The following is a 24,359-nucleotide window of genomic DNA, read 5'->3' as shown; positions in this document are numbered from 1 at the left end:
AGGAGCGAGAGTGCTAGTAGAACACACTCTTTGAGTGGACCAGGATTCAACCCCGTGAGTGCTAAATACGATTGACTTTGCATTGATGATTTATTGTAAATTCCACTGACCTGGAGGTCATGATGGAGTATAAACAAGAACATTTCAACTTTCCAGATATTGACTGGAACTTGTGGGTTGGTCACTCGCATGCTAGCAAGGCTTTTGTGGATTCATTAGATGATTGTTTTCTACAGCAACATGTTCGAGCGGCAACCAGAGAGAGTAACTGATCAGCCCATGTTTAAATTATCAGCAGTGATTATTCATGCATTAAGAATTTGCAGATAAAGGAACCACTGGGTGACAGTGATCACAGTGTACTGATGTGGGGTTTTGTTTTCGTATAGGTGACTACAGTGGTCTCAGACAGTTTTTAAATTCTATACAGTGGGACCAAGTGATAATGTTACCAACAGTGAATACTAAATGGGAAGCCTTCAGGGACTTAATCTTGGAGGCTACTAGGCTTTCATGCCAACTAAGAAATACTGTTCAAGCTTTAGGCCTAAATGAATATCAGATGAATTAATGAAGCTCACGACAGAGAAGATAAATGCATGGGATGCATATAAATTATCAGGCAACACAGAAGCCTATGGCAGATATAAGCTAGTCAGTAACCAAGTCACAAAGGAGGTGAGGCAGGCTAAGGCAGATTATGAGAAATCTTTGGCAAAGGATGCAAAGAAAAACAGCAAAGAGTTCTTTACTTATGTAAACTCTAGAAGGAAAGGGATGAATCAGATTGGTCCACTTAACATAGATGGTTCAAATATTGATGATCATGCTCATATAGCTGATAAATGGAATGAGTATTTCGCATCTACATTCATACAAGGAGTTATTCAATGAGGGGAGCACCAGAAGTTTATCAAACTCTAACAGGAAGCTAAGTGATTTTGTAATAATGGAGAGCAAAGTGATGAAGAAATTATTGAAGTTAAACATAAGGAAGGCACATGAGGTGGATGGGGTCTATTCAGTTATATGAAAGGAGGCAGCAAAGGAAGTAACCAAACCCTTAGCTATAAATATGAGAGCTTCCTTGGACTCAGGGGAAGTCCTAATGGACTGGAGGTGTGCTAATCTATCCCCAATTCACAAAGGGGGTTCAAAAGGTGACACAAGTAACTATAGACCTGTTAGTGTGTTCTGGGGAAAATAATGGAGTCACTGGTTAAAGAATGATTACAGGATCATCTAGACAAGACTGTAGTAATAATTAAGATACTGCATGAGTTTGTTAAAGGGAGGTCTTGTCTGACCAATTTGATTGGATACTATGATGTAGTCACAAAGGAACTGGATGCAAAAAATAATTTTGATATCATATACTTGGATTTCAGGAAAGCTTTTGATACTGTTGCACATGTAAGACTACTGTACAAATTGGAGCAGTATGGCATTAAGGGCAAGTTGCTACAATGGATAAAGGGATGGTTGAGTGTGAGACAACAGAGAGTGGTAACCAATGGACACTGCTCTTTGGGGATTAATGTTATTGGTGGAGTTCTCCAGGGTTTGGTGCCGGGCCCATTGTTGTTTTGTGTATTTATCAATGATATTGATGAAGGTATATCAGGCTTAATGTCCAAGTTTGCAGATGAGACAAAGGCTGGCAGGGTTGTTAACGACAGTAAAGACAATATGCTACTGCAACAGGATCTAGATAAGTTTGGCAAATGGGCTGAGAAATAGCAACTGAAGTTTAACGTTGACAGATGCAAAGTACCGCATATGGGTAGCAGTAACCCAAGAGAAACTTCAGTTTCTCTTGGGTTACTGCTACCCATATGCGGGGAAGTGGAGAATGAAAACGCTCAGGGAAGTGGAGAATGAAAAAGACCCGTGGATATTGTGCAGTCAGATAAACCAATGTTGACACTTAGAGAAGTGGTATTTATTTATTTCAGCATACTCTTTGCAGTTCAGTTCTCATTTATATGGTTTTGATTTAAGTGGTTTTAGTTTACAGCAGCCAAAGTTTTTAGAACTATTCTCTACAGGTAATTTTGAAATGAAACTAAGTTTTGCTATAAAAAAAAACAATGCAAATAATAATTACCTTAGCTGAAGGAAATGCTGAAGTGACAAGAGTCAAAAAAGACTTGTTGTCTGCTTTTAAGGTATCCCAGCAATTTTTTAAGCTACTAACTGATGATTCTCTCGTACTTAAAGCCATTGTTGCTCGTGCCTGAAAGAACGAAAGAATTATATACATAACCATATACACAAGTGTCACTCAAAATGAAAATAGTACGCCAGGACCCTGTCATTTGTAGGGGTTATACTTCTGAATGGAGAGGAACTTAGCTTCTCTTAGCTTGCAAGATATTGTTGATCTTTCCATATTAAATCAGTTTAGTATTAGAACAGTATGGGTATTGTTGGGCAATGATATAAAAAAAATAAAAATAAATAATATAATTTAAAATAAACAGAAAAAAGTATTTATACATGTAATATCGTACCAAAAGTCATAGGACACTTGTAGCTAAAACAAAACTAGTATTTACTCAAACAATTTTATAAATGACCCACCTCTGGCCATGATGATTACTTCAAACGTTGTGGAAGACTTTCAACTAATTTTTGGCAGAAAACTTTGGTGGTATTGTACTTAACTGCTCCTTTAAAGCATGAGTCACTAACAAAGGGGGCTATTATGGCCCTACCCTAATTTGGCATTCCAGTCCATCAAAAAGATATTCACTTGGGTTGAAGTTGGTTCTCTGTGCAGGCTTCTGCAATGTTCTGTTATTATTCTTTTTGCAACACATGTTTATAATCTTTGCTTTGTGACACAGTATTGCCATGCTGCAAACTGTAAGGACTACTTGATTAAAACTGCCACAATGTAGGGAACACAGAATTTTCCAGAACATAGGTATAGGCTGCAGCATTCATGGTTCTAAATGCTGTGTCCAGAAAAGACTCCAAGACCATAGCAATTTCTCATCTTCCTCTCAACTTTACAGATGGGACAATGTACACAGGCAGTAAATATTCTCCCGGCCTTCTCCATAACCAAACATATGCATCAGATTGGAAGAGGGTATAGCAGGACTAATCACTCTACAGGACTGATTTCCACTGATCTGCAGTCCAGGTTTAGTGCCACCATGCCAATTGATAGATTGGCATGGTGTGTACTGTCTACATATCACAGAAAAGCTTCCATGTTTGCCTTTTGCCGGTGACTGCTCCAAATTCAGATTCTTTAGGGTGTGATGGCAAGGTGAGATAACCAACTATCTTATGGTATGTTGGCTCTATCAGTAAGTATGTTTCATTTCTTGGGCTCAACATGTTGCAAATGGTAAGTGCTTATTAACAGGAGATACTATTTTTACAAGGATGGGATATACTTAAACAGAAGAGGTTCAAGAATAATTGCTGATGCTATTAGGTGGGTCGAAAAACTACTAGCTTGGGAGATGGAAAATACACAGAACACTTAATAAATAGCAGCCACAATCAGATGTATCAGAAGTGGAAGTGATTCTTATACTGCTATTCTTGGGACATTCAGTAATCCCTGACTGCATTCACTGTAATTCCCAACACCTTGATTGTACATGGGCTGTATTATACTTACTAAGAGTAAAAACAGTGCATGTATACTTGCATGTGCATTAATGCCAGGAGTATAGTAAACAAATCTAATGAATTTGAAGTACTGGTTTAGTCTTCAAACACGGACATTGTAAGAATATCAAAGATAGGGATTCCATTCACATGGGATGAAGAATTTGAATATGGGGACTATAAAGTGTACAGAAAGGACAGACAAGACGGGAAGAGTTATACTCTTAGTTAAGAGTATCTAAGAGAATATCTATTTATCATAAAATCTAAAGTAGTGCACCCAGTCAACATGGGTGGCAGTGCAATGCTGAATCAGTTTGGCATGACATAAGTAATGGGAAAACAAAAATAAGAGTAGGCGTCTGTTATAGGCCTAATTGGAGCAACTTTTCTGGATTTATTGTTTGACTGCTTTTTACATCAGCATGTTAGAGATGCAATGAGAGAAAGCAATACTTCAGATTTAATTATCAGCAGTGATCTTCATACATTAAGAATCTGCAGATAAAAGAGACACTAGGTTTCAGTGATCACGGTGTACTGATTGTGGGATTTACTTAAAGATGTAACTAGTGTCAAGGGCAAAAGGAAGGACTTTTGCTTTTGTAAAGGTGGTTAACAATGGTGTCTTAAGTTCTATTCAGTGGGACCAATTGATGGTCCCACTGAATAGAAACTTAAATAGTTACTAACAGCAAATTCTAAAGGAAGTTATTAGGAAGTAGTCATAGAAGTTACTAAGCTTTTATAGCAACTAAGAGATACTCCTCAAAGTGTGGACCTAAGTGGATGTCAGATAAACTGGTGATACTTGAATGGGTTGAGCACGCTGAATTCTGATGGGATCCTTCCACTTGTTCAGATTACGAACCTAAGGGGGCATAAATTCAAATTAAGAAAAGACAGATGGTCTCAAAAATATTTTCTATGAATGATCAAAATGCGAATGGCAAATCCCCAACTGAAAAGGTTCTGGTGTACTAATTTATCAGTCTGTGTTTTAATTAAGCCTATAATTTGCTGTATATACTAGTAAAGTAACCTTGAATTTATAATACACAGTCTTACAAAACTATGCAAATTAGTAAAATTATTTAAGAAAAAATGTCCCAGTTTTTAGATTTTTGGAGTAAAACCATTTATACTGTTCATTTTTGCAAAGAAAATCGAGAAATCCTATCTATCAAATGGTATTTAAATGATAATCATAGAATGTAGATAAAATAACAATCAGAAAATAAAAAAATTAGAAAACTGATGTTTCAAATGGATCATGGCGATCTGAAATGAAAATGATTAGTAAGCAATATAATATATATATATACATATATATTATATCAAAATCAGTTTCAAAATGTCACAACTTGTATAAAAAAGTAAAGTAAAGTGCAGCCATTATCAACCCACTGCAGGGTGGAAGCCTCCTCAACAATTCATGCTGAGGGAAATGGACCATAATCTGCCACGCTGGTCCAGTGCGGGTTGGCAGATCGACCGTATTCAGCAGTCAGGGGCTTGAACCCCGGTCTACTCAAAGAGCGTGTGCTACTGCACTCCCGTTCCTGCCCACTCGGCTACGGAGGCCAACTTGTATAATAATTCACATATTAAACACTCTAATCTCAAAAATGCCATCTCAGATCTACAAGGAAAATTTATCATCACCCCTGTAGATAAAGCTTCTAACAACTTCGCAATCTTTTGTAAGCAGTTCTACTATACTACTCTTAAAAAGGAAGTCGACAACAGTACCACATTTTTACGCTGTAATCTTGGCATTAATACGACCATCAAAAAACTTATAGCTTTGCATAAAAAACTACATACCAAAATGCGCAATTCTACATTACCATTCCTATATATGATTGCCAAGTTCCACAAAGATCCTGTTGGCTTTAGATTCATCACTAGTGCCAAAAAAAGCGGTTGTTATCTTCCAGGTAAACAATTTTTTAAACTACTAACTACCATCTTCATTAATATTCCATCAACCTGGATCATTAATAATAACCACAACATCATTAAAATCTTCAATTCTAATGCCAAAATCTTTAGTATCGAAACCTATGACTTTACTAATTTATTTACTTCCTTACCACATCATTTAATTATCTCTGTACTCAATCAATTATATCTTAAATACAAGCACGTTCTACCCGTGGATGAGACTGTCTGGAATAATTATATCAACTTATGTATTCTTAATAACTATATTTACGATGGCAGTAATACCTATAGACAATCAATAGGAGTTCCCATGGGCTCACAAATTTCCAGTATAGTTTCCAACTTATTTCTACATTACTACGAAGATCTTTATACTAATAACAATCCAAACCTTAATTTCTTCCCATTTAGATATGTTGATGATATCTTGATTTTAAATTATCATTTTGAAAATATTGCTAAATTGATATATCCTACTGAACTTACCTTAAACAAAGAAAATAATGGTAACCAACACGCAAACTTTCTCAATTTAAGCATTACTTTAAATAATTCACCTCTTCGTAATACCTTGGAAGTATTTGATAAAAGAAGTCAATTTAATTTCAATATTATTTATTTAACAAATTGGAACTCTAATATTTCCATTACAGTTCATAAAAATATCATCCATACACAAATTTTACGTCTTGCGTATCTTAGCAGCAATCAAACACTTTTTATCAAAGCTTTAAACGGCTTATATACCAAATTATGTTTAAATGATATTCCTATTAATTTTATAAATCGTATTATTAAAAATCTTTCTAACTTCATTAAACATAAATTTGGTTTCACTATATCTCATTTTGATTAGGGTTAACATGATAATTTGTACAGATGTATAGTTGTAAATTTAAATGGTGGTATTCCCACCACTTTGAAAGTGATCACATCATATGACTTCTATTCTGAACGATGCTCATGTCTTTTCACTTTCTAAGTTACCTTTTAAGTTTTATCTATTTAATTTTTTCCATTATTTTATTTTAATTATTTTTGCTTAATTATTTTTAATTATTATTCGGACCTTTTCCTCACTTTTAACTATAGAGGGCGTCCATTATTATTTTTCTACTAAGCAACCTCTCCTTGTTTGTATTCTATTTATTAATCATGTTTATTATGCATTTTACTAATTGATCCTACATAATTTTACTAATTGACGCTACATAATTCTACTAATTGATGCTACATAATTTTAAAGGTATGTAATTTTATACTAGTTTTTTTTTTACATGTGACATTAACAAAATATTTCACAGGCTAGCAGTATTAATTTTCCTCTTCTACTAACACCTTCACAGCCAAGGCCCTCTCTAAGAGGTTGGGTACTTACGAACCCAGCTTGCCTAGTATCTTTAAAATCTTTTCCTTCTCTTTACGTCTTTATACTTTCTATTCTGCTTTTTCCGTCCGTTGAACTATTAGTGCAATACGAGGGTGATTCGGACATTCCTTCTTTTCTTATTCTCGCTATTTTCGCCTCCTTTTTTTACTACTATCTTTTTTCCCACCCATACCTTGTATTACTTCCCTTTTCTATGCTGCTGCCTGGTACACCTTTTAATTACACCTTTTAATTTAACGGTTTACTTAAAATATACACACTGCGTTGGGGCTACCTCACTCATGTCTATGAAGGTTTCATTAAATTTTAATTTTTAATTTTTTAATTTATTGCTACCTCCATCGGCATGGGTTTGTATAGAAACGCAGTATTTTGGTACATGATTGGGTGTAGTCCCCTGATGAAATACCTGATCTATGTACCAATTTTTATTTTCATTATTCTCATTTCTATTTATTACTACTTTTTAATATGCATTAATCACCCCTTTTTTCTAGCTTTTGTAAATATGATTTGGCTTTTCAATTCAGCCAATTTTTCCACTTAATTCATTAGGATCTTAACATTCTTTTCTTCTCATATCTTCCATTAGGCATGGCACGTTGTTGTTAATAACTTTCCCATCTTACTATGTCCTCTATCATTTATTTCTATGTTTTACATATATATATATATATACACAGTAGGCCCTCGATTTAACGGATCCAGATTTAATGGACTTCAGATTTAACGGACAAAAAATTTTCTGTCCTAAAGGAAAAATTTAGAACCTTTTTTTTTTTTTTTTTTTTTTAATAAGTCTATGGTAGTTGGTAAGGCAAAAAAAAAAAAAAAAAAAACTCGTGCTTTAAAGGATTTAATGAACCAGTTACTGGTGATATATTCCCACTCAAAAAACGCCTGGTTTACAATGGATATTTTCAGTGACTGGTTCTTTAACCATTTTATTCCTGATGTGCAATGCTATCAGAAAGATGTGCTGAAAATGCCTTCTCATGAAATAAAGGCTGTTTTCCTGCTAGATAATGCACCTGCTTACCCTAATGATGAGAAGTTAGTTAGCAGGGTTGGAAGAATTAAATGTGTTTTTCTGCCTCCTAACACTATTTCCCTGGATCAGGGTGTAATTGTTGCATGTAAGAGGTTGTATAAGAAGTTTTTGGAAGAGGTGATGGTTGTTTTGGAAGAAACAGAAGACACAGAAGAAGATACAAGAGGCACCGGGACACTGCAAAATTTACACGCATACAACATCAGATCTGCTATCTTCAACTTAGCAGTTGCGTGGAAAGATATGAAGATTACTTACTACTTTGACCAATGCTTGGAAAAAGTTGTATGAAGTAGAACCAGAAATGGACTTTGAGGGAGCTGAGGCATCTAATTTTTGGGACACTTTTCTGAGGGCCAGCAACAAAAAATGCAACTAAGAATGATGTGGAACAGTGGCTCAAAAATGTTGAAGGTGATCTGGACTATCAAATTTTTTCTGAGGTAGAGATTGCAGAAAATGTTCTTCATGGAGAACAAGAGGACGATGATGATGGCAAAGATGAAGAATCAGTTGCACCTCATCCTAAATTGTCTGTTATAAGACAACATACGGATGACATCATACATTATATTGAATCATCATCAGATCCTGATGTGCTTCCTTATTATGAACATTTTAGACAATTTCGATCTACAGTAATAAGGAAGCAGCACCAAGGTGTAAGGCAACTGAAGCTTGATGATTTCTTCAAGACCATTTCATCAACTGGACCTATTTCACCAGAACCCTCTACCAGCAAGGAATTAACACCTGTTTCTCCACATGACAGTTGTTTCTGACTCTGAAAATTGTAATTCTTCCAATTAAGTTAATATTAATATTGCATATTATATATCTTTTTTAACATTTTTTGTATGTTTTTTTATTTAAATGGAGTTTAAGAATTTTAAAGTATTTTTTCCCCCTCAAAAAAAGGGATTTAAATGAAAAAAACTAATGTTCACATTGAAAACATCTGTGTGAAAAAAAAAGAAAAGTGGTGGAAACACTTCGTTAGTTACACTGTATAGTTTTTGACGTGTTTAATTAAAATAAAGTTTGGTTCCTGTCGTATATTTATTTTTATATTTTTAGCAAATGTTTTAGTAACGTGTATAAATTACTCAATGTACATTATATAATATTTTATTCATAAGTATACATTATAATAACATTTTATTCATAAGTATACATTATAATAACATTTTAATACATCCTGTGCATTGTAAGTTCGTTAATAATATATATTTTTAAAATACATTCGATTTAACGGACTTTCGGCAATAGTGGACACCCCTTCCCCCAATTAGTCCATTAAATCGAGGGCCTACTGTATCCATATTTCTTGAAACTTTTGAGGGAGGGAGGACCCACTTTAAAGTATCTCCAGGTATAAGCAGTGTGTCAACTGTAATGAAACAACTTACCTTATGAGACTTTTTTTTAATTCAATAACAAATTGTACTCTAAAATTAATCAAATATCTTATTATTTATTAATAATATTTATATAATAATGAAGTTCTTATTTTATATAATTAAAAGATTTATAACCTGATTAATACATTGTTTTGGTACAATAAACTTATTATTGTTATCATAGATGAACTTTCTAAAATAAGTCAAAACCATTTTTGGAAATATAAGAACACAGGCTTCCATATATAGTCAGTTCTGCTATAACGTAAATCTTCACAACATGAATTTGTGACTATAACGTGATTTTCAAGTTGGTCAATGTGCGATTTCATCTGCGAGTAATGCTAGGTGAATGTAAAACCCAGCACCAAGCTGAATGTAGCGACCTGCGCAGCAATACATACAAGCTTATGAGGCTTAAAAATGTCAAACCTCAAATGTGTGAGAGCTATATTTCCCATTTACTGTAATTTACTATTGGTCGGAGACACTGTTGTCATTCGCTGTATTTACAAGATTTTTTGTTCGAACAGAAAAATCGTGAGACGGGATTGCGTGAGCAGAGAAGGAGCACATTTCTGGAGGTCACTACCATAAAACAATAAAAACAATTTGCAGTTCCCAGTTTATTGGGCTTTTTTGTTAATGTGGTCTAATTATAAACAGGTAGTAAACTCGATCTTACTGCATTTGCAATAATAGCTGGAATTCTGTGGGATTTTACGTTATGGTGAGATGCGTTTCCCCCTCCTCTTCAATCATATAAAAAACAAATAAATTTTCAGAATCTTCTCTTTTGTGCGTGCCGTGTTTGTCATTATTGACTGCTTAATTAGTATGTATATATTACAGTAATAATTAATCTATGTATGTAAGCGTACATAGTCTCCGACCAATACAACTAAATGGGAAATATAGCTCTCACACATTTGAAGTTTGACATGAGCTCAATGTATGAGGTGATAATAGTGTTTCTGCCTTAAAGGCAGAAACACACTACATATTCTCACCTTACACACAAGAACTTCACATATCTCTTAGCTCAGTTCACCCGCGTGTGTTATCCTACAAGTGTGTATCTTGGACTGTTCTCCAGCTTTTGTTAACTTTTCTTTATAAAAAGTGTATTCATACAGCATCCCAGACATGGGTAAGCATCCTGGTTCCAAGAAGCCAAGCAGTGAGTGCAAAAGGAAAGCATTAAGTATAGAAGAGAAACTTGAAATAATTAAACATTTTGAAAGAAATGAGAGAACATGTGATATCTCGAGAGCAACAGGCCTAAGTGAATCCACATTGTGCACCATCAGAGACAATGCCGAGAAAATAAAAGCTACATATATATAGCTGGAACAACTTCAAGTGCTGCAGAGTCAATTAGAATAAGACCTAAAGAAATAGAAGAAATGATAAGGCTGCTAAGCATATGGATTGAAGACCAAACCAAAAAAAAAATCAGGAGAAAGCTTTCTCACAGTGAAAGAGAAAGCACTTAACTATATATGAAGACCTTAAAAAGAAATGCAGAAATGGCTCCTTTTAATGCTACTAGTGGCTGGTTTAGTGGCTTCAAACACCGCTACTATTTTCCCAATGTTAAGCTGTCTAGCAAAGTTGCAAGTGCAGATGAGGAAGCCGCAAAGGCATTTCCACCTGTGGTACAGAAAATAATTGAAGGCGGCGGGCGGCTACACATTGGATAAAATTTTCAATTTGGATGAAACAGGCCTCTATTGGAAATTCAATAAATGCAAAAAAAAATAAAAAAGATGAATGAAGGCAGAAGCACATGCCTCAGGATTTAGGGCTGCAAAAATCACTTAACTGTGATGTTTGCCACCAACACCAGCGGAGACTTGAAGTTAAACCAGTAATGGTTTATCACTCTACCAATCCAAGAGCTTTAAAAGGAATTGTGAAATCCAGCCTTGGTGTTCACTATAGGTCTACCAAGAAAGGTTGGATGACTGGGCAAATATTCACTGATATTTTAGTTGAAGCTTACCATGACAGTTTCAAGAATTATTGCAAGAAGAAGAACTTTGATTTTAAAATTCTAATAATTCTTGATAACGCACCAAGCCATCCTCAGATGGTTTCTGAACTCTCCAAATATCAAATTCATCTTTTTTACCTCTAAACACAACCTCCCTACTACAGCCCCCTGCAGTGTGATAGCAGCATTTAAGGCTTATTATTTAAGGCGAACATTCAAGATGTTAATTGCTGCTACTGAAGGTGACAAGGCACAAACTGTTATAGAATTTTGGAAGAGATTTAACATCAAAGTTGCCATTGATATGATTGTAGAAGCCTGGAATGATGTTACAAAAGACTGTTTGAATTGTGTGTGTCGGAAACTTATCCCTCATTTAATTCGCGATTTTGAAGGTTTTGAACCTTCAGAGCAACTAAAACAAATGAAAGCAGGTTGTGCTGCTGTTGCAAATGAAGTTAGTTTCGAGGAAGTATAAAATGAAGATATAGAAGAGCTTCTAGAGTATCACAATGAGGATCCATCTACTGAAGACATGCAACAACTTGTTGCAATCAGTCAAGTGGAAAGTCAAGATGAGGATGAAGACGAAGTCCAGCAGGTTGCCCCATGAGAACTTAAAACAGCAGAGTTATCAGCTGCTTTAAGTGGAATTGAAAAGTACCTGCAGTAGATTGAAGATAATGATTATAATGCTGAATGTATTGGATAGTGCTTGGTGGCATTTGGACCCATACAGGCAGATCCTGTAAAAGGAGGAGTCAGGAAAAGCAACAAAAGCTAGAGAGCTATTTTAAACCAGCACAGAAGAAAAAAAATCAGGAGTGAATCATGCCCTTCCACATCGGGTATAACAACATTTCGTTCTAAGAATGATAACCCTCCTACCTCTTTGCTATAACTCACCAGCTACAGACCTTCACCACACAACTTCATATCTTGTCAAGGTAAAAAGTGCTATATTTACTGTAATATTTATTTATTAGAAATTTAAGATGTGTTAGCAATTTTATTGGGTTTCTAACTTTTTTTGTGTTTTACTTACCAGACTGAAAATTTTTTTTGAGTCTCTGCCCCTATCCCTATTTTTCCCATAAGCACCGTTTTTTTTAATGCCCAAAATACCATAACGCGGAGATTTTTAGGAACACATGAACTGCATTATAGCAGAACTGACTGTATTTAACATTAACAAAAATGATTCAACAGACAAATTACTCATTCCTTTAAAATTTTGAGCCAGGCAGGTGAAATCTTAATATTATAACAAATCAAACTGTTTATATGAAGCCTGCTGAGGAACTTTATTATAATTCCATCTTAGAGCATTTGATTGGAACAAGTTTTCAAAACTGCTTTCAATCAAATTTTTTCTGGTAACTGGAACAAGGTCATCTGTTACTTCCTCTGGGTTGTCTATAAATCCACCACTTCCATCTTGTATGAAAAAAAAAAAAAAAAAAAGCAGATGAGTTGAACAGAAACTTGACAATGAACTTCAAAACTGAAAGCAGATTCAGGAGAAATCAGTGAAGTCGGAGTCACTTTGCTGTAAAATACGTGATATTATGATCTGTGAGATGCATATATTAAAAAGATTACTGAGGCTAAAGGAGGGCAGGGTTCCAGGGATGATGGTATGAAGGAATGTGCTAGCAAATATTGGGCAAAAGGTGGAGCATGCACAAGCAAGCTCTAACACACTGCTGAAAAGTAGGCCATTTTGCACAAAATCTGTTATTGTCAGTTATAAGTAACCCTTCAAACCTACCATTTAGTAAATTATTTGTTTAATCAATTAATAAAACAATAAAATTTGATCATACGGCTATTTTTTTGAAGCTTTATTAAACATTTTTTTGAAACAAGCATAAAATGATTTATTGTTCAGAGTTTATGTACACTCAAAAGAGGAATTCCTGAACTTGTATGCAAGTTGGCAATTTGTAAAAGGAGGCTGTGAGAAAGATTGAATGCCTGTGCCACAAGAAGGATAAATGAAAATTACATCTATAATTTTGTATTATCAGGATTATTTTGTGATAAACAGAAATACGGAGTAGTAGTAATGGCATGTGTATGAGCTTATGCAGCATCAGCCAAAAAAAAAAAAAAAAAAATCACACCATTCCCTCCAAATGCCTGTCCAGTTCCTCCTTAAATTTATTCAACCTATTAACTTCCACAATGACAGATGGAAGTTTATTCCAGCAATTAACCACCCGCTGGCTAAAGGCAAATTTCCGCACATCTATTCTACATCTGTCTTTTGTTCATTTGAATTTATGCCCCCTTAGGTTCGTAATCTGAACAAGTGGAAGGATCCCATCAGAATTCAGCGTGCTCAACCCATTCAAGGCCTATATGTATATGTAGTAACAAAAGGCTTGTTGAACCTAGAAAAATTTAAATGGCTAATACAAGAGAAGAAATATCATGTAGATATTTGACTCCAGCCACCACTGACAGTATACATTCAGTTATACTAAAAAAAACAGGATGCATGTTAGTGTATCAAATAATTAGTAATGTCAATGAGATCATCATCCGACTCTAGGATGATCCTTTTGACTTAAGAATCACTAATATTTTCCCTAATCCATAAGGAAGGACCCAAAGCAATAAAGGAAAATACACACTGGTGAGTGTAACTCTGTGGCTTGCAAGATGATGGCTTCCATGGTTAAGAATGTGATGTAATACCACTTCAATAAGAATGGAATCCTAAAGGAAATGCAGCATGGGTTCATGAAGAGGAAATTGGAACTCTAGCTCAATGGATCTGGTTAATTACTATGAGTAGGTCATAAAATATATGAATATTGAAAACAACTTTGATATTATATAGATAAATTTTAGTAAACCTTTTGATGTGATCCTCCATGAGAGGGTATTACATAAACTGGAAGATTTTTAGGTGGATCAGGGGCTGGCTGAAGAACAGAATAGGTTTAAATGGGTATTCTTTAGAGTGGGCTAGTATGGCAAGTGTAGTAAATCAGGAATTACTCTTGGGTTAGTCTTGTTTCTAATCTTCATTAATGACAATAATGGAATATTGGGGGAAGCTATAAGAGTCTCATGATGATTTGAAAGTTTAAGTAACTTGCAGACTGAGGAGGGGTAACTTTCAGAGTGGGAACTTCAAAACTGGGGAGGGGGAGGAGAGTTAAAGGTAGTTCAGTATAAAATGACTTAGGAGTTACAGTACAACCAGACACAAAGTTACAAAATTTACCAGAAGTGTAAACTGAAAGACAGAAAGGCATACTGTGTCCTATCAGTGATTTTTCAGACCTTTGTATATATAGGGAAGAAGGATGTAATTATTTTTCATATTCCATTGTACAAGATGAATCAGGTCTTAAGACTATACCTAAATCTACAGAATAACCAGGTTGATGAGGTGCACAAACTGTTGTTCCTACAAGGAACAGCAAGAGGGATATGTGGTGCCGACTGAAAAGCTCTCCTACACATAAGAAATTTGACTGCCATGTATAAAGTGTGTAGAAAGGAAGGGGCAATTATGCTTCTGATCAAAAGACACATATAGGAGGTGGACAAAATAATGGAAATACCTTTGATAAGAGTTTGAAGTATCCACTAAAATAGTGTTAGGCCTGTATTCTATGTGGGAAAGGTTCAAATAAATCTTGAACTGCCTTAAAAGGAATATTGGTACATTCTTCATGGAGGAACATTTCGAACTTCTTGAGTGATGAAGGTCGAGGAAATCTGCTTCTCATTCTTCTCTCCAAATATGCCATAGTAGCTCAATAATGTTTATCTGATGATTGTGCAGGCCATGGGAGATGCTTAGCCCCAGTTTCATCGTCCTCAAACAATTAGTAACACAAACTGTGGCATCTATTGTGGGAAACAATCACTCAAAATATAAAGGTAATCAGTGGCAGTAATTACCCTGTTCACGATGAAAGAATACCAAGAATACTGATGTCCAAACTATTGTTTTTGTTTCTCCTCCATGTTTGATAGTTGGCACAAGACAATCAAGATGAGCTTCCTTTGGCATCAGCCAAATATAAATTCTCCCTGATGTTTGAAAAGGTACAAATGATGATTCATCTGAAAATATGACATTTCCAATCATAAAGTGTCCAGTTTATAGGCTCTTTACACCATTATATCTTCTTTCTAGAATTGCTATCAGTAATGAGTGGTTTGGTAATAGTGGCTCTGCCACAAATTTCAGCTTTATGATATTCTTGCCAAATTGTTTTGCTATATAATAGATTACTCAGACTCACATAAAATGATGCAGTTATTTTTGAGACGGTATTTTTGTTTTTGGTCTACTTTTCAGTCAGCTTTGAATTTCTGCTACAATTCATCCTATGCGATTTTGTTTTTCCATACTCAGTGAATGAAGATTTTCAATACAGTTGCTCTGGATACATTAAACAAATCAGCAGTTTTAGTCACTGATGTCCCTGCTAAACATATTCCAAAAAGTTGACCTTTTTTAAATTGAGACAGGTCAGCCATTTTCTGCATGAATCTTTTTATATAAACATCAGCTTGTATCATTTTTCCTTTACAGTAATACTTGTACTGTGAAGGAAAATCATCACTGCACATTCATAAATAAATTATACAGCCATTACTAAACTACTTTAATGTCAGGTGTTCCCATTATTTTGTCTGCCCTTGTAGATTCAAGCTTGTATCATATCGCTTGTTTCAAAATAACCGCAAATCATCCTAATGTGTTATTATTAGTGGAGTCCCTCAGGGTTCAGTGTTGGGCTCATTGTTCATCATCATCCCACTTGACTTTCATATTCCCCAATCTCTATCTGTTTTTTTTTTTTTTTTTTTTATAGGTCTTGTCACTGAATGCTTGGGTAATTAGATGGCAGGACCTGCCAGAGAATAATGGGCAGCCTGGCTTACCTCCTAGCGGTGTGTACGGGCAACATGGGGTACTGCAGCCAAAAGCCAGACCACAACAACAGAACCCAACATAATATTTTACTTCTCATATACAACACAATACTTTTGTCTGGCTTTTACAGAGTAATGTATACTTTACAAGAGTACTTATGGTGCAGTTGTGGGAAACCATCGGTGGCACCCCCTCCCCAAACACTATGTTCATCATCGTCATCATCTGCCATTGTTCTGCTGTTCCATGGATCAACACAAGAAGCCTCGCCACCATGGCCTGTCCATGTACTTCTCTCATTAACTGATTGATTTCATTCCGGTTTCCTCCTCTTTTACTGACATCGGTCTTTATCATGTCCTGGCACTTCAATTCTTGGTCTCCCCTTTGGTCTTTTGTCCTTTAGTTGCAAATCCAACATTCTCCTTGGCAAGCACCTCTTGTTAATCCTCTTGACATGTTCGATCCATCTCAAGCGGGACCTTTCTATCGTATTTTGAAGTCTCTCTACCTGAATTATCTCCGTAATCACATCATTCCTGATTTTGTTGTATCATGTCTTTCTGGCAATGCTCCTCGCAAACCTCATTTCTTCCCCCTGTTCTGCTTTCATCCTTTTCCCTCATAGTCCACGTTTCAGATGCATATGTCACAATTGGTATGTAGTAAGTCTGGTATATAGCCTTACACTTTGGTAGTATGTTCCTGTTCCAGATCAGATCTCTTGTCTGTCTACAGAAATTCTCGCCAGCTTATTTTCTTCTCCTTATTTCTTCATCTATCTCTCCAGTCTTTGTGATGGTACTTCCTACCATCACAAAGTTGTTAACCATTTTTAGCACTTTCCCTTCCATTACAATGTATCCATCAGGCTTATCACTCCTCTTTAGAACCATTACTTTACTCTTCTTCTGACCGAAAACCAGCCCAATTTGGCCATATTGGTCCACGATCAACTTGCCATTGCACTTGTTTCTTGCTCTCTCCAAATATACAGAAGTCATCTGCAAAGAGCATCACTTTCATCTGATCTTGCCCAAGTTGTTCTGCAACTCTACTGCACATCATTCATGACAACTATGAATAGTATTGGTGACAGGATGGCTCCTTGACTCAAACTTGGGCTGAGAACAGTGGTTGCCAGCCAAACCACTGTTCTTACTTTGCTCACTGTGTTGGTGTAGATATTCTCAATTCTCTCCACAAGATGTTCCTCTATCCCCAAGTTTCTCAATACTTCTCACACTTTCTCTCTCTTTACAACATCAAACACTTTCTTTATGTCCAAAAACAGCATCCATAGTTCTTTGTTGTGTTCATAATATTTTTCCGTCAATTACCTAATGCAGAAAATTAGATCCACTGTCAATCTGCCAGGTCTAAAGCCATATTGTTATGCAGCCATCAGGATTTCAATCGTTCCTCTTATCTTCCATTCCAACACTCTCTCATACAGCTTGCTCACATGTGATGTCAGTGTGATGCCTCTATATTTGGAACACTTCTTTCTGATCCCCCCTCTTGAATAACGGGATGATCAAACCTTCTTTCCAGTCCTTTGGCCTGTCTCTCATCCTGGATTTTGCGAAAGTCTATGTCCACTCTGAAGCCTTCAGCATCTCTCCATTTATCAAATCCACACCAGCAGATTTAACTGTCATGATGTATTTCCATGCCTGCACCACATCAATTCCACGTTAGGTCTCTCTGTGTATCTTCTCTCTCATCCCCCTCTTTAATGATCATCCTGCCTTTGTCCCTTTTGCTGACTGTCCTGCACGTTCAATAGATTGTGAAAAATACTTCTTCCATGTTTCTCTTATATTTTCATCCTTGGTTATTAGGTTCTCATCAATCAGGTATTTGCTCTGTTCATACTCTCTTCTTCTATTCCTGACCATGCCATACAGCATCTTTTTATTACCACTGATATCTTGTTGCAAAGTTTCACTCCATTCCTCCAACCATAGCCTTCTCTCCTTGTTGACTATCCTCTTGTCCTCTCTGTTCAAAGTTTTATATCTCTCTTTATTCTCCTCATTTCTGTTCTGGATGTAGGTCCTAAAAGCATTATTCTTGTTTTTCACAGCCTCTCTCTTGTCCTCTCATTCCACTATGGGGCTTCTTTCCATCTCCTTCTGTTGCTTATCTTTCTGCATACCTGCTCTGTCAGCCCTACTATGCAGTCTTTGAATGCTTTCTATTCGGAGTCCACGCTGTTCACCATCGTTTTAGATACAACCTTCCTGAACTGTTCTCTGAACATAGAAGGGGTGAATCTGATTGGTCCACTTGATATCGATGGTTCAACTGTTGATGATCCTGCTCAGATAGAAAACAAACTGAATAAGTATTTTGCATCTACATTCACACGTAATGAGTTATTAAGGTTTGAAAATGCGAGAAGGTTATCAAATTGTAGCAGAGTGCTTAATGATTTTGTGATAACTGAGAGCAAAGTGGAGGAGAAATTGTTGAAGTTAAACATAAGAAAGGCACCTGGGGTGGATGGGATCTATCCAGTTATATAAAGGCGGCGGCAAAGGAAGTGTGTGTGTGTGTGTGTGTGTGTGTGTGTGTGTGTGTGTGTGTGTGCGTGTGTGTGTGTGTGTGTGTGCGTGTGTGTGTGTGTGCGTGTGTGTGTGTGTGTGTGGTATGGGAGTTTAATGGTGCACAAGCTGCTGTGGCTATAGTGTGCTGTAATTATGAGAGCATCCTTGAACTCTGGGGGAGATCTATGGACTGGAGATGTGCAAATGTCCCCAATTCACAAAGGGGGATCGAAGGGTGAAACGAGTAATTACAGACCAGCTAGTTTAACTTTTGTTCCAGGTAAATTAATGGAGTCACTGGTTAAAGATTTATTGCAGGATCATCTAGACAAGACTGCAGCAATAATTCAGGCGCCTCCGTAGCCAGGTGCGAAGGAGCAGCAGTGCGTAGCACACGCTTCTTGATTAGACCGGGGTTCGAGCCCATCACCACCAAATACGGAGGATGCGGAAAGGTCATTCAGGGAATGACCACTGCATATCCCGGAGCAATATGGCCTTAGTTGCTAATGCTCCTAAAAACCAAATAACAAAAACAGCAATAATTCAGACACAGCATGGTTTTGTTAAGGTAAAGTCTTGTCTGACAAATTTGATTGGTAATCTGAAAACAACAAATTCAATGGGTGCTGCTCTTCGTGCACTAATGTTATTAGCAGAGTCCCACAGGGTTCAGTGTTGGGTCCACTGTTGTTTTGTATATTAATCAATGATATTGATGAAGGTATATCAGGCTTAGTGTCGAAGTTTGCAGATGATACAAAGGTTGGCAGGGTTGTTAATTACAGTGATGGCAGTGTGCTACTGCAATAGGATCTAGAAAATTTGACAAATGCAAAGTACTGCATATGGGTAGAAGTAACCCCAGAGAAACGTACCAACTGTGTGGTACTACACTTACACAGTGGCTGGAGACTAGGCACCTGCGAGGTGATCTGACTGAGGTGTATAAGGCCTTGAATGGGTTGAGCATGCTCAATTCTGATGGGATTCTTCCACTTTTCAGATTATGAACCTAAGGGTACATAAATTCAAATTAAGGAAAGACAGATGTAGAATAGATGTGTGGAAATTTGCCTTAGCCAGTGGGTGGTTAAATGGAACAAAACTTCCATCTGTCGTGGCAGTTGATAGGTTAAATAAATTTAAGGAGGAACTGGACAAACATTTAGAGAGAATTGTTTTGTAAGTTTTTTTTTTATTGGCTGATGCTGCATAAGCTCATACACTTGCATTTTTTCATCACATGCCACTACTACTACAGCTCCTTTTTCTTCTTCTTTTAATTTCCATACCCGTAGTTTTCTTTCTCTTGTTATTTTGATCCTCTTCAATTTAGGGAATCTAATAACTCCAAGTAACTTGTGATTGCTACCTAGGCAGACACTCGGAATGACCTTGAAGTCCACTAATCTTCTATGTAGCTCCTTATTCACCAGTATATAGTCAATGAGGGATTCCTGTTGACAGGTCCATCCATATCTTGTGACCCTTCTTCTTCCTGAACCAGGTGTTTCCTATGACCAATCTGTTCCGTAAGCAGAAATCCAACAGTCTCTCATCACCATTATTCCTAGCTCCCTATCTCCCTAGGCCCACATGGACGTGTGATGTCTTCCAGTCCTTATCTCTCCACTCCGACTCACGTCCAGGTCACTCATAAAGACTATTTCCGCCTATGATGTTCTCTTCACGCTTATCCTAAAACTCTAGCTTCTCCATTTCTTCACAACTGGCTTGCAGTGTGTAGCATTTTACTACCTCCAATGTTTGGCAGCCGTCCATTTGAAGTTTAATTGACATGAGTCTATCACTGATGTTATTCAACTCCAGTAGCCTTTCTTTCATCCCGTTTTTTTTTGTTTTTTTTTTTGTTAGTTGTTGGCACATCGGCTTCCGTGGCCATAATGCACCTACCAAGGTTTTTGCATTTTACTGTGATCCAAGCCCGAGGCAGGATTCGAACCCGTGACCTTGGGTTGCTAGGCAGGAACTTTACCACCTGGCTAGCCTGGTCGGCCTTTCATCCTGTGGTCTATAATGATGGTTACACCCTTCCTTGCTACATCACCTCCAGACCAATAGAGATAATAGCCTCCTTAACTTTCTACACCCATTTCCTTTCCATTTTGATTCACTCTCAATCCTAGCATGTTTATTTTTCTGTCCCTTAATACGTCCACACACTCCTATTTTTTCTGATAATGTCATAATATTGAGTATGGCTAATTTAATATCTGTTGTCCTCTTGCTTGGTGGTGATCGTGCATCAGGTTTGGGGCCATCATAGATATCACCACCAAGATGGGGTGTGTCATGTCTGGGATTATTACATTTTATTCTTCTTTTATTGCTAAATTATTGCTAAACCTGTTGCTTTCTTTTATGCTAAAAGAAAGCAACAGGTTTCTTTTTCTGTTGAAGGAAATTGATTTAAGCTGCTGATCTGCCAAACCTGTTGCAACTATATAGATGTGGTAGCTCTTATTTAATGGCAGAGCTTCCTTGCCATGTCACAGTGCTGTCACTGGATATATGTAGTTTTTCTGTGTGTAACCACACCACCAGTTACCCACCTACACCTTGGTCCGGGACTGCTTATTTGGGTTTCCCCTTATTCGCAGCTAACCCCCATATCTGAGGGTCTTTTGCTATCTGCCACCTGCCCAGTAGCTGAGGCTCGCCATTTGTTGTTTTCTATATTTATCAATCATATTGATGAATGTATATCAGGTTTAATATAAGTCTGCAGCCAAAATGAAGGTTGGAAGTGTTGTTAATAACAGTAAGCTACTGTAACAAGATATAAGAAAATTTGGTTGATGGGTCGAAAAATGGTTGTTGAAGTTTAACATTGATATATGCAAGGTACTGCATATGGGCAGCAGTAACCCATGTGCAGTATCTTGGGTCTTTTTCATTTGCCACTACTCTTCCACTCCAGGGTAGTGGCGAATGAAAACAACCTGGAAGTAATTATGCAGTCAGACTGCAATGGCAGCTCATGGGGCTCTGTCAATGATATATAGAAACCTTGCTAGCAGGGAATAAGGAGGTGATTATCTCCTTGTATAAGGCAATGATCATACCACACCTTGAGTACTGCACACAAGTCTGGAGGTCTCATTTTAGGAAGGATGTAGAGCTACTTGAATGAGTACAGAGAAGGGCAACGAGATTGGTACGGGGAACAAATTTTTTTAGCATTAGCATAGGCACATGATGCAAGAAAGAAAGCTTATATAGCATCAGCCAAAAAAAAAAAAAAAAAAATCCTTATTTCACTCATCCACTCGCTCCAAATGTTTGTCAAGTTCTGCCTTGAATCTATTTAAGCTATCAACTTCTACAACAACAGATGGAAGTTTGTTCCAGCAATCAACCACCCACTGGCTAAAGGCAAACTATCCTACAACTGTCTTTCCTCAATTTGAATTTATGCCCTCTCAGGTGATTATTCTGAGCAAGAGGAAGAACCCCATTAGCCTTGAGCATGCTCAAACCATTCAAGGCTATATACACCTCAATCAGATCACATCACAGGTGCCTAAGTCTCCAGAAGCTAAAATTTGAAGAACTTAAGCCTTTCTTCATAAGAGCACCCCTTTGTTCCCTTCACCAGTCTTGTTGCCCTCCTCTGTACTCATTCTATCAACTCTACATCCTTCTTAAAATGAGGCCTCCAGACCTGTATACAGATCAGGTGACCTGATCATTGCCTTATACAAGGGGATAATCACCTCCTTATCCCTGCTAGAAAAATTCCTATATACAAAGGGTACTAGGAAAGTTCTGCAATATGACGCAACAATGAATCACAGGAAGCTGCTTGTTGCTGCATGTTGAGACATGTTCATACGTGCATAGTAGCCACCGCGCCAAGTCGATGGGCTCAGTTATTCATTAGTAGTGAGAGTGTAAAGTGCTTGCGATGGCATCGTGGTCACGAAATGAGATAAGGACAGTTTTGCGGTATAATTTCGTGCACGGTTTAACCATAGACCAGTGCTTAGAAGAAATGACTCTTGCACTAGATGATGATTGTCCACATCGTACAACGATATTCAGGTGGTATAGAGAATTCCAAAGGGGAAATTTCACTCTGGAGGATTCTGAGAGGCCGGGAAGGCCACGAATGTCAGTTACAGAGGAAAACGTTACTGCTGTGAGGAAAATGCTTGACGAAAACAGGCGAGTGACCTACCAACAGATAGAGGATACTTTGGGCCTAAATGCACCAGCAATTCGTTCGATTCTGCAAGATCATTTGCACGTGAAGAAACTTTGTTCTCTCTGGGTGCCGCATCACCTGACTGAAGGGCAGATGACACGACGTGTGACTTGGTGCCGGGAGATGCTAAAAAAGTTTGATAAGGGACAATCTCGGTATGTGAACAACATCGTGACAGGTGACGAGACTTGGCTGTACTATTACGATCTGCCGACCAAAGCTCAAAACAAAGTTTGGGTCTTTGATGATGACGACACACCCGTAATTGTCAGAAAATCCCGATCTATAAAGAAGAAAATGATAGCTGTATTTTTCAAAATTGAGTGGAAAAATAGATGAGTGTAAATTTGCCTTTAGCCAGCAGGTGGTTAATTGCTGGAAGAAATGTCCATCTGTGGGTGGAAGTTGACAGCTAAAATAAATTCAAGGCAGAACTAGACAAACTTTTGAAGTGAGGGGATGGGTGAAAATTCTCATATTTATTGTAATAATATATGAGAAATTCTTGTAACGTCAGAAAAGGCTGAAATCAGAAATGACTAAAAGCTCCAATTTTCTTCAGAAACTTTAAAAAATCAGGAATATTTGCATTTCCACCAATGAATATTCTCTAGAGTTATTGGTTTCCGAAGCTTAACCAATGATAGCAGGGTTGTATTTCTGTCTTGTTTATAGTATGGGCATTCAATGAGAATGTGTTTAACAGTCAAATTGATAGAACAATGTGGACACTGTGGTGGATCATCTCCTGTGAGTAAATGGAGAGTCAAATGTGTATGGCCTATTCATGCTCTTGAAAGGACTACTTTTTCTCGTCTTGATGCACGGACACTGAAATGCCAAATTTTAAGATCCTGTTTAAATTGAAAAAGTTTATTTTTTGTTTGAAAGTGCCAGAGTGCTGTCCATTCTGTTAAGCATGCACCATGAATGATTTGCGGATAGTCTGATGCTGGAACAGGGTTATTGGTTAAATCTAAGGTAGTTGGATTTTTTGCAGCTTTATCGACCAGTTCATCACCAGAAATTCCGGAATGTGCCGGAATCCAGCAGAAGGTGGTCAGTTGGTGGCGCTCTTCAATCTGCAGTAATAATCTTCTAATTTCATTTAGAAAAGGGTGAACTTTATCCGAGGAGTTACATAATGCCATAATTGAGCTGAGGGAATCAGTGTAAATAACAAATTTTAATGAGCAGTCAGAACAGAGATTTTCTAAGGCTAGTTTAATTGCATATAATTCTGCTGAGAAGAT

At 37.0% G+C, this 24,359-nt stretch overlaps 1 protein-coding gene across 1 annotated transcript in view; it reads right to left on the bottom strand.

Moving 5' to 3' along the window:
• melt (ventricular zone expressed PH domain-containing protein melted) overlaps positions 1–24,359 on the bottom strand; it is a 283,797-nt gene that overhangs the window by 84,497 nt on the left and 174,941 nt on the right. The window contains exon 13 of the mRNA XM_090368782.1: positions 2,108–2,236. Within this exon, the coding sequence (XP_090224908.1) occupies positions 2,108–2,236 (129 nt within the window). The remainder of the gene's footprint in view (positions 1–2,107; positions 2,237–24,359) is intronic.

This window comes from Mastigoproctus giganteus, chromosome 2 (genome assembly GCF_048544385.1).
Source record: "Mastigoproctus giganteus isolate SK-2022 chromosome 2, ASM4854438v1, whole genome shotgun sequence".
NCBI classification, from domain to species: domain Eukaryota; kingdom Metazoa; phylum Arthropoda; class Arachnida; order Uropygi; family Thelyphonidae; genus Mastigoproctus; species Mastigoproctus giganteus.
This window is presented reverse-complemented; position numbering and strand designations above follow the sequence as displayed.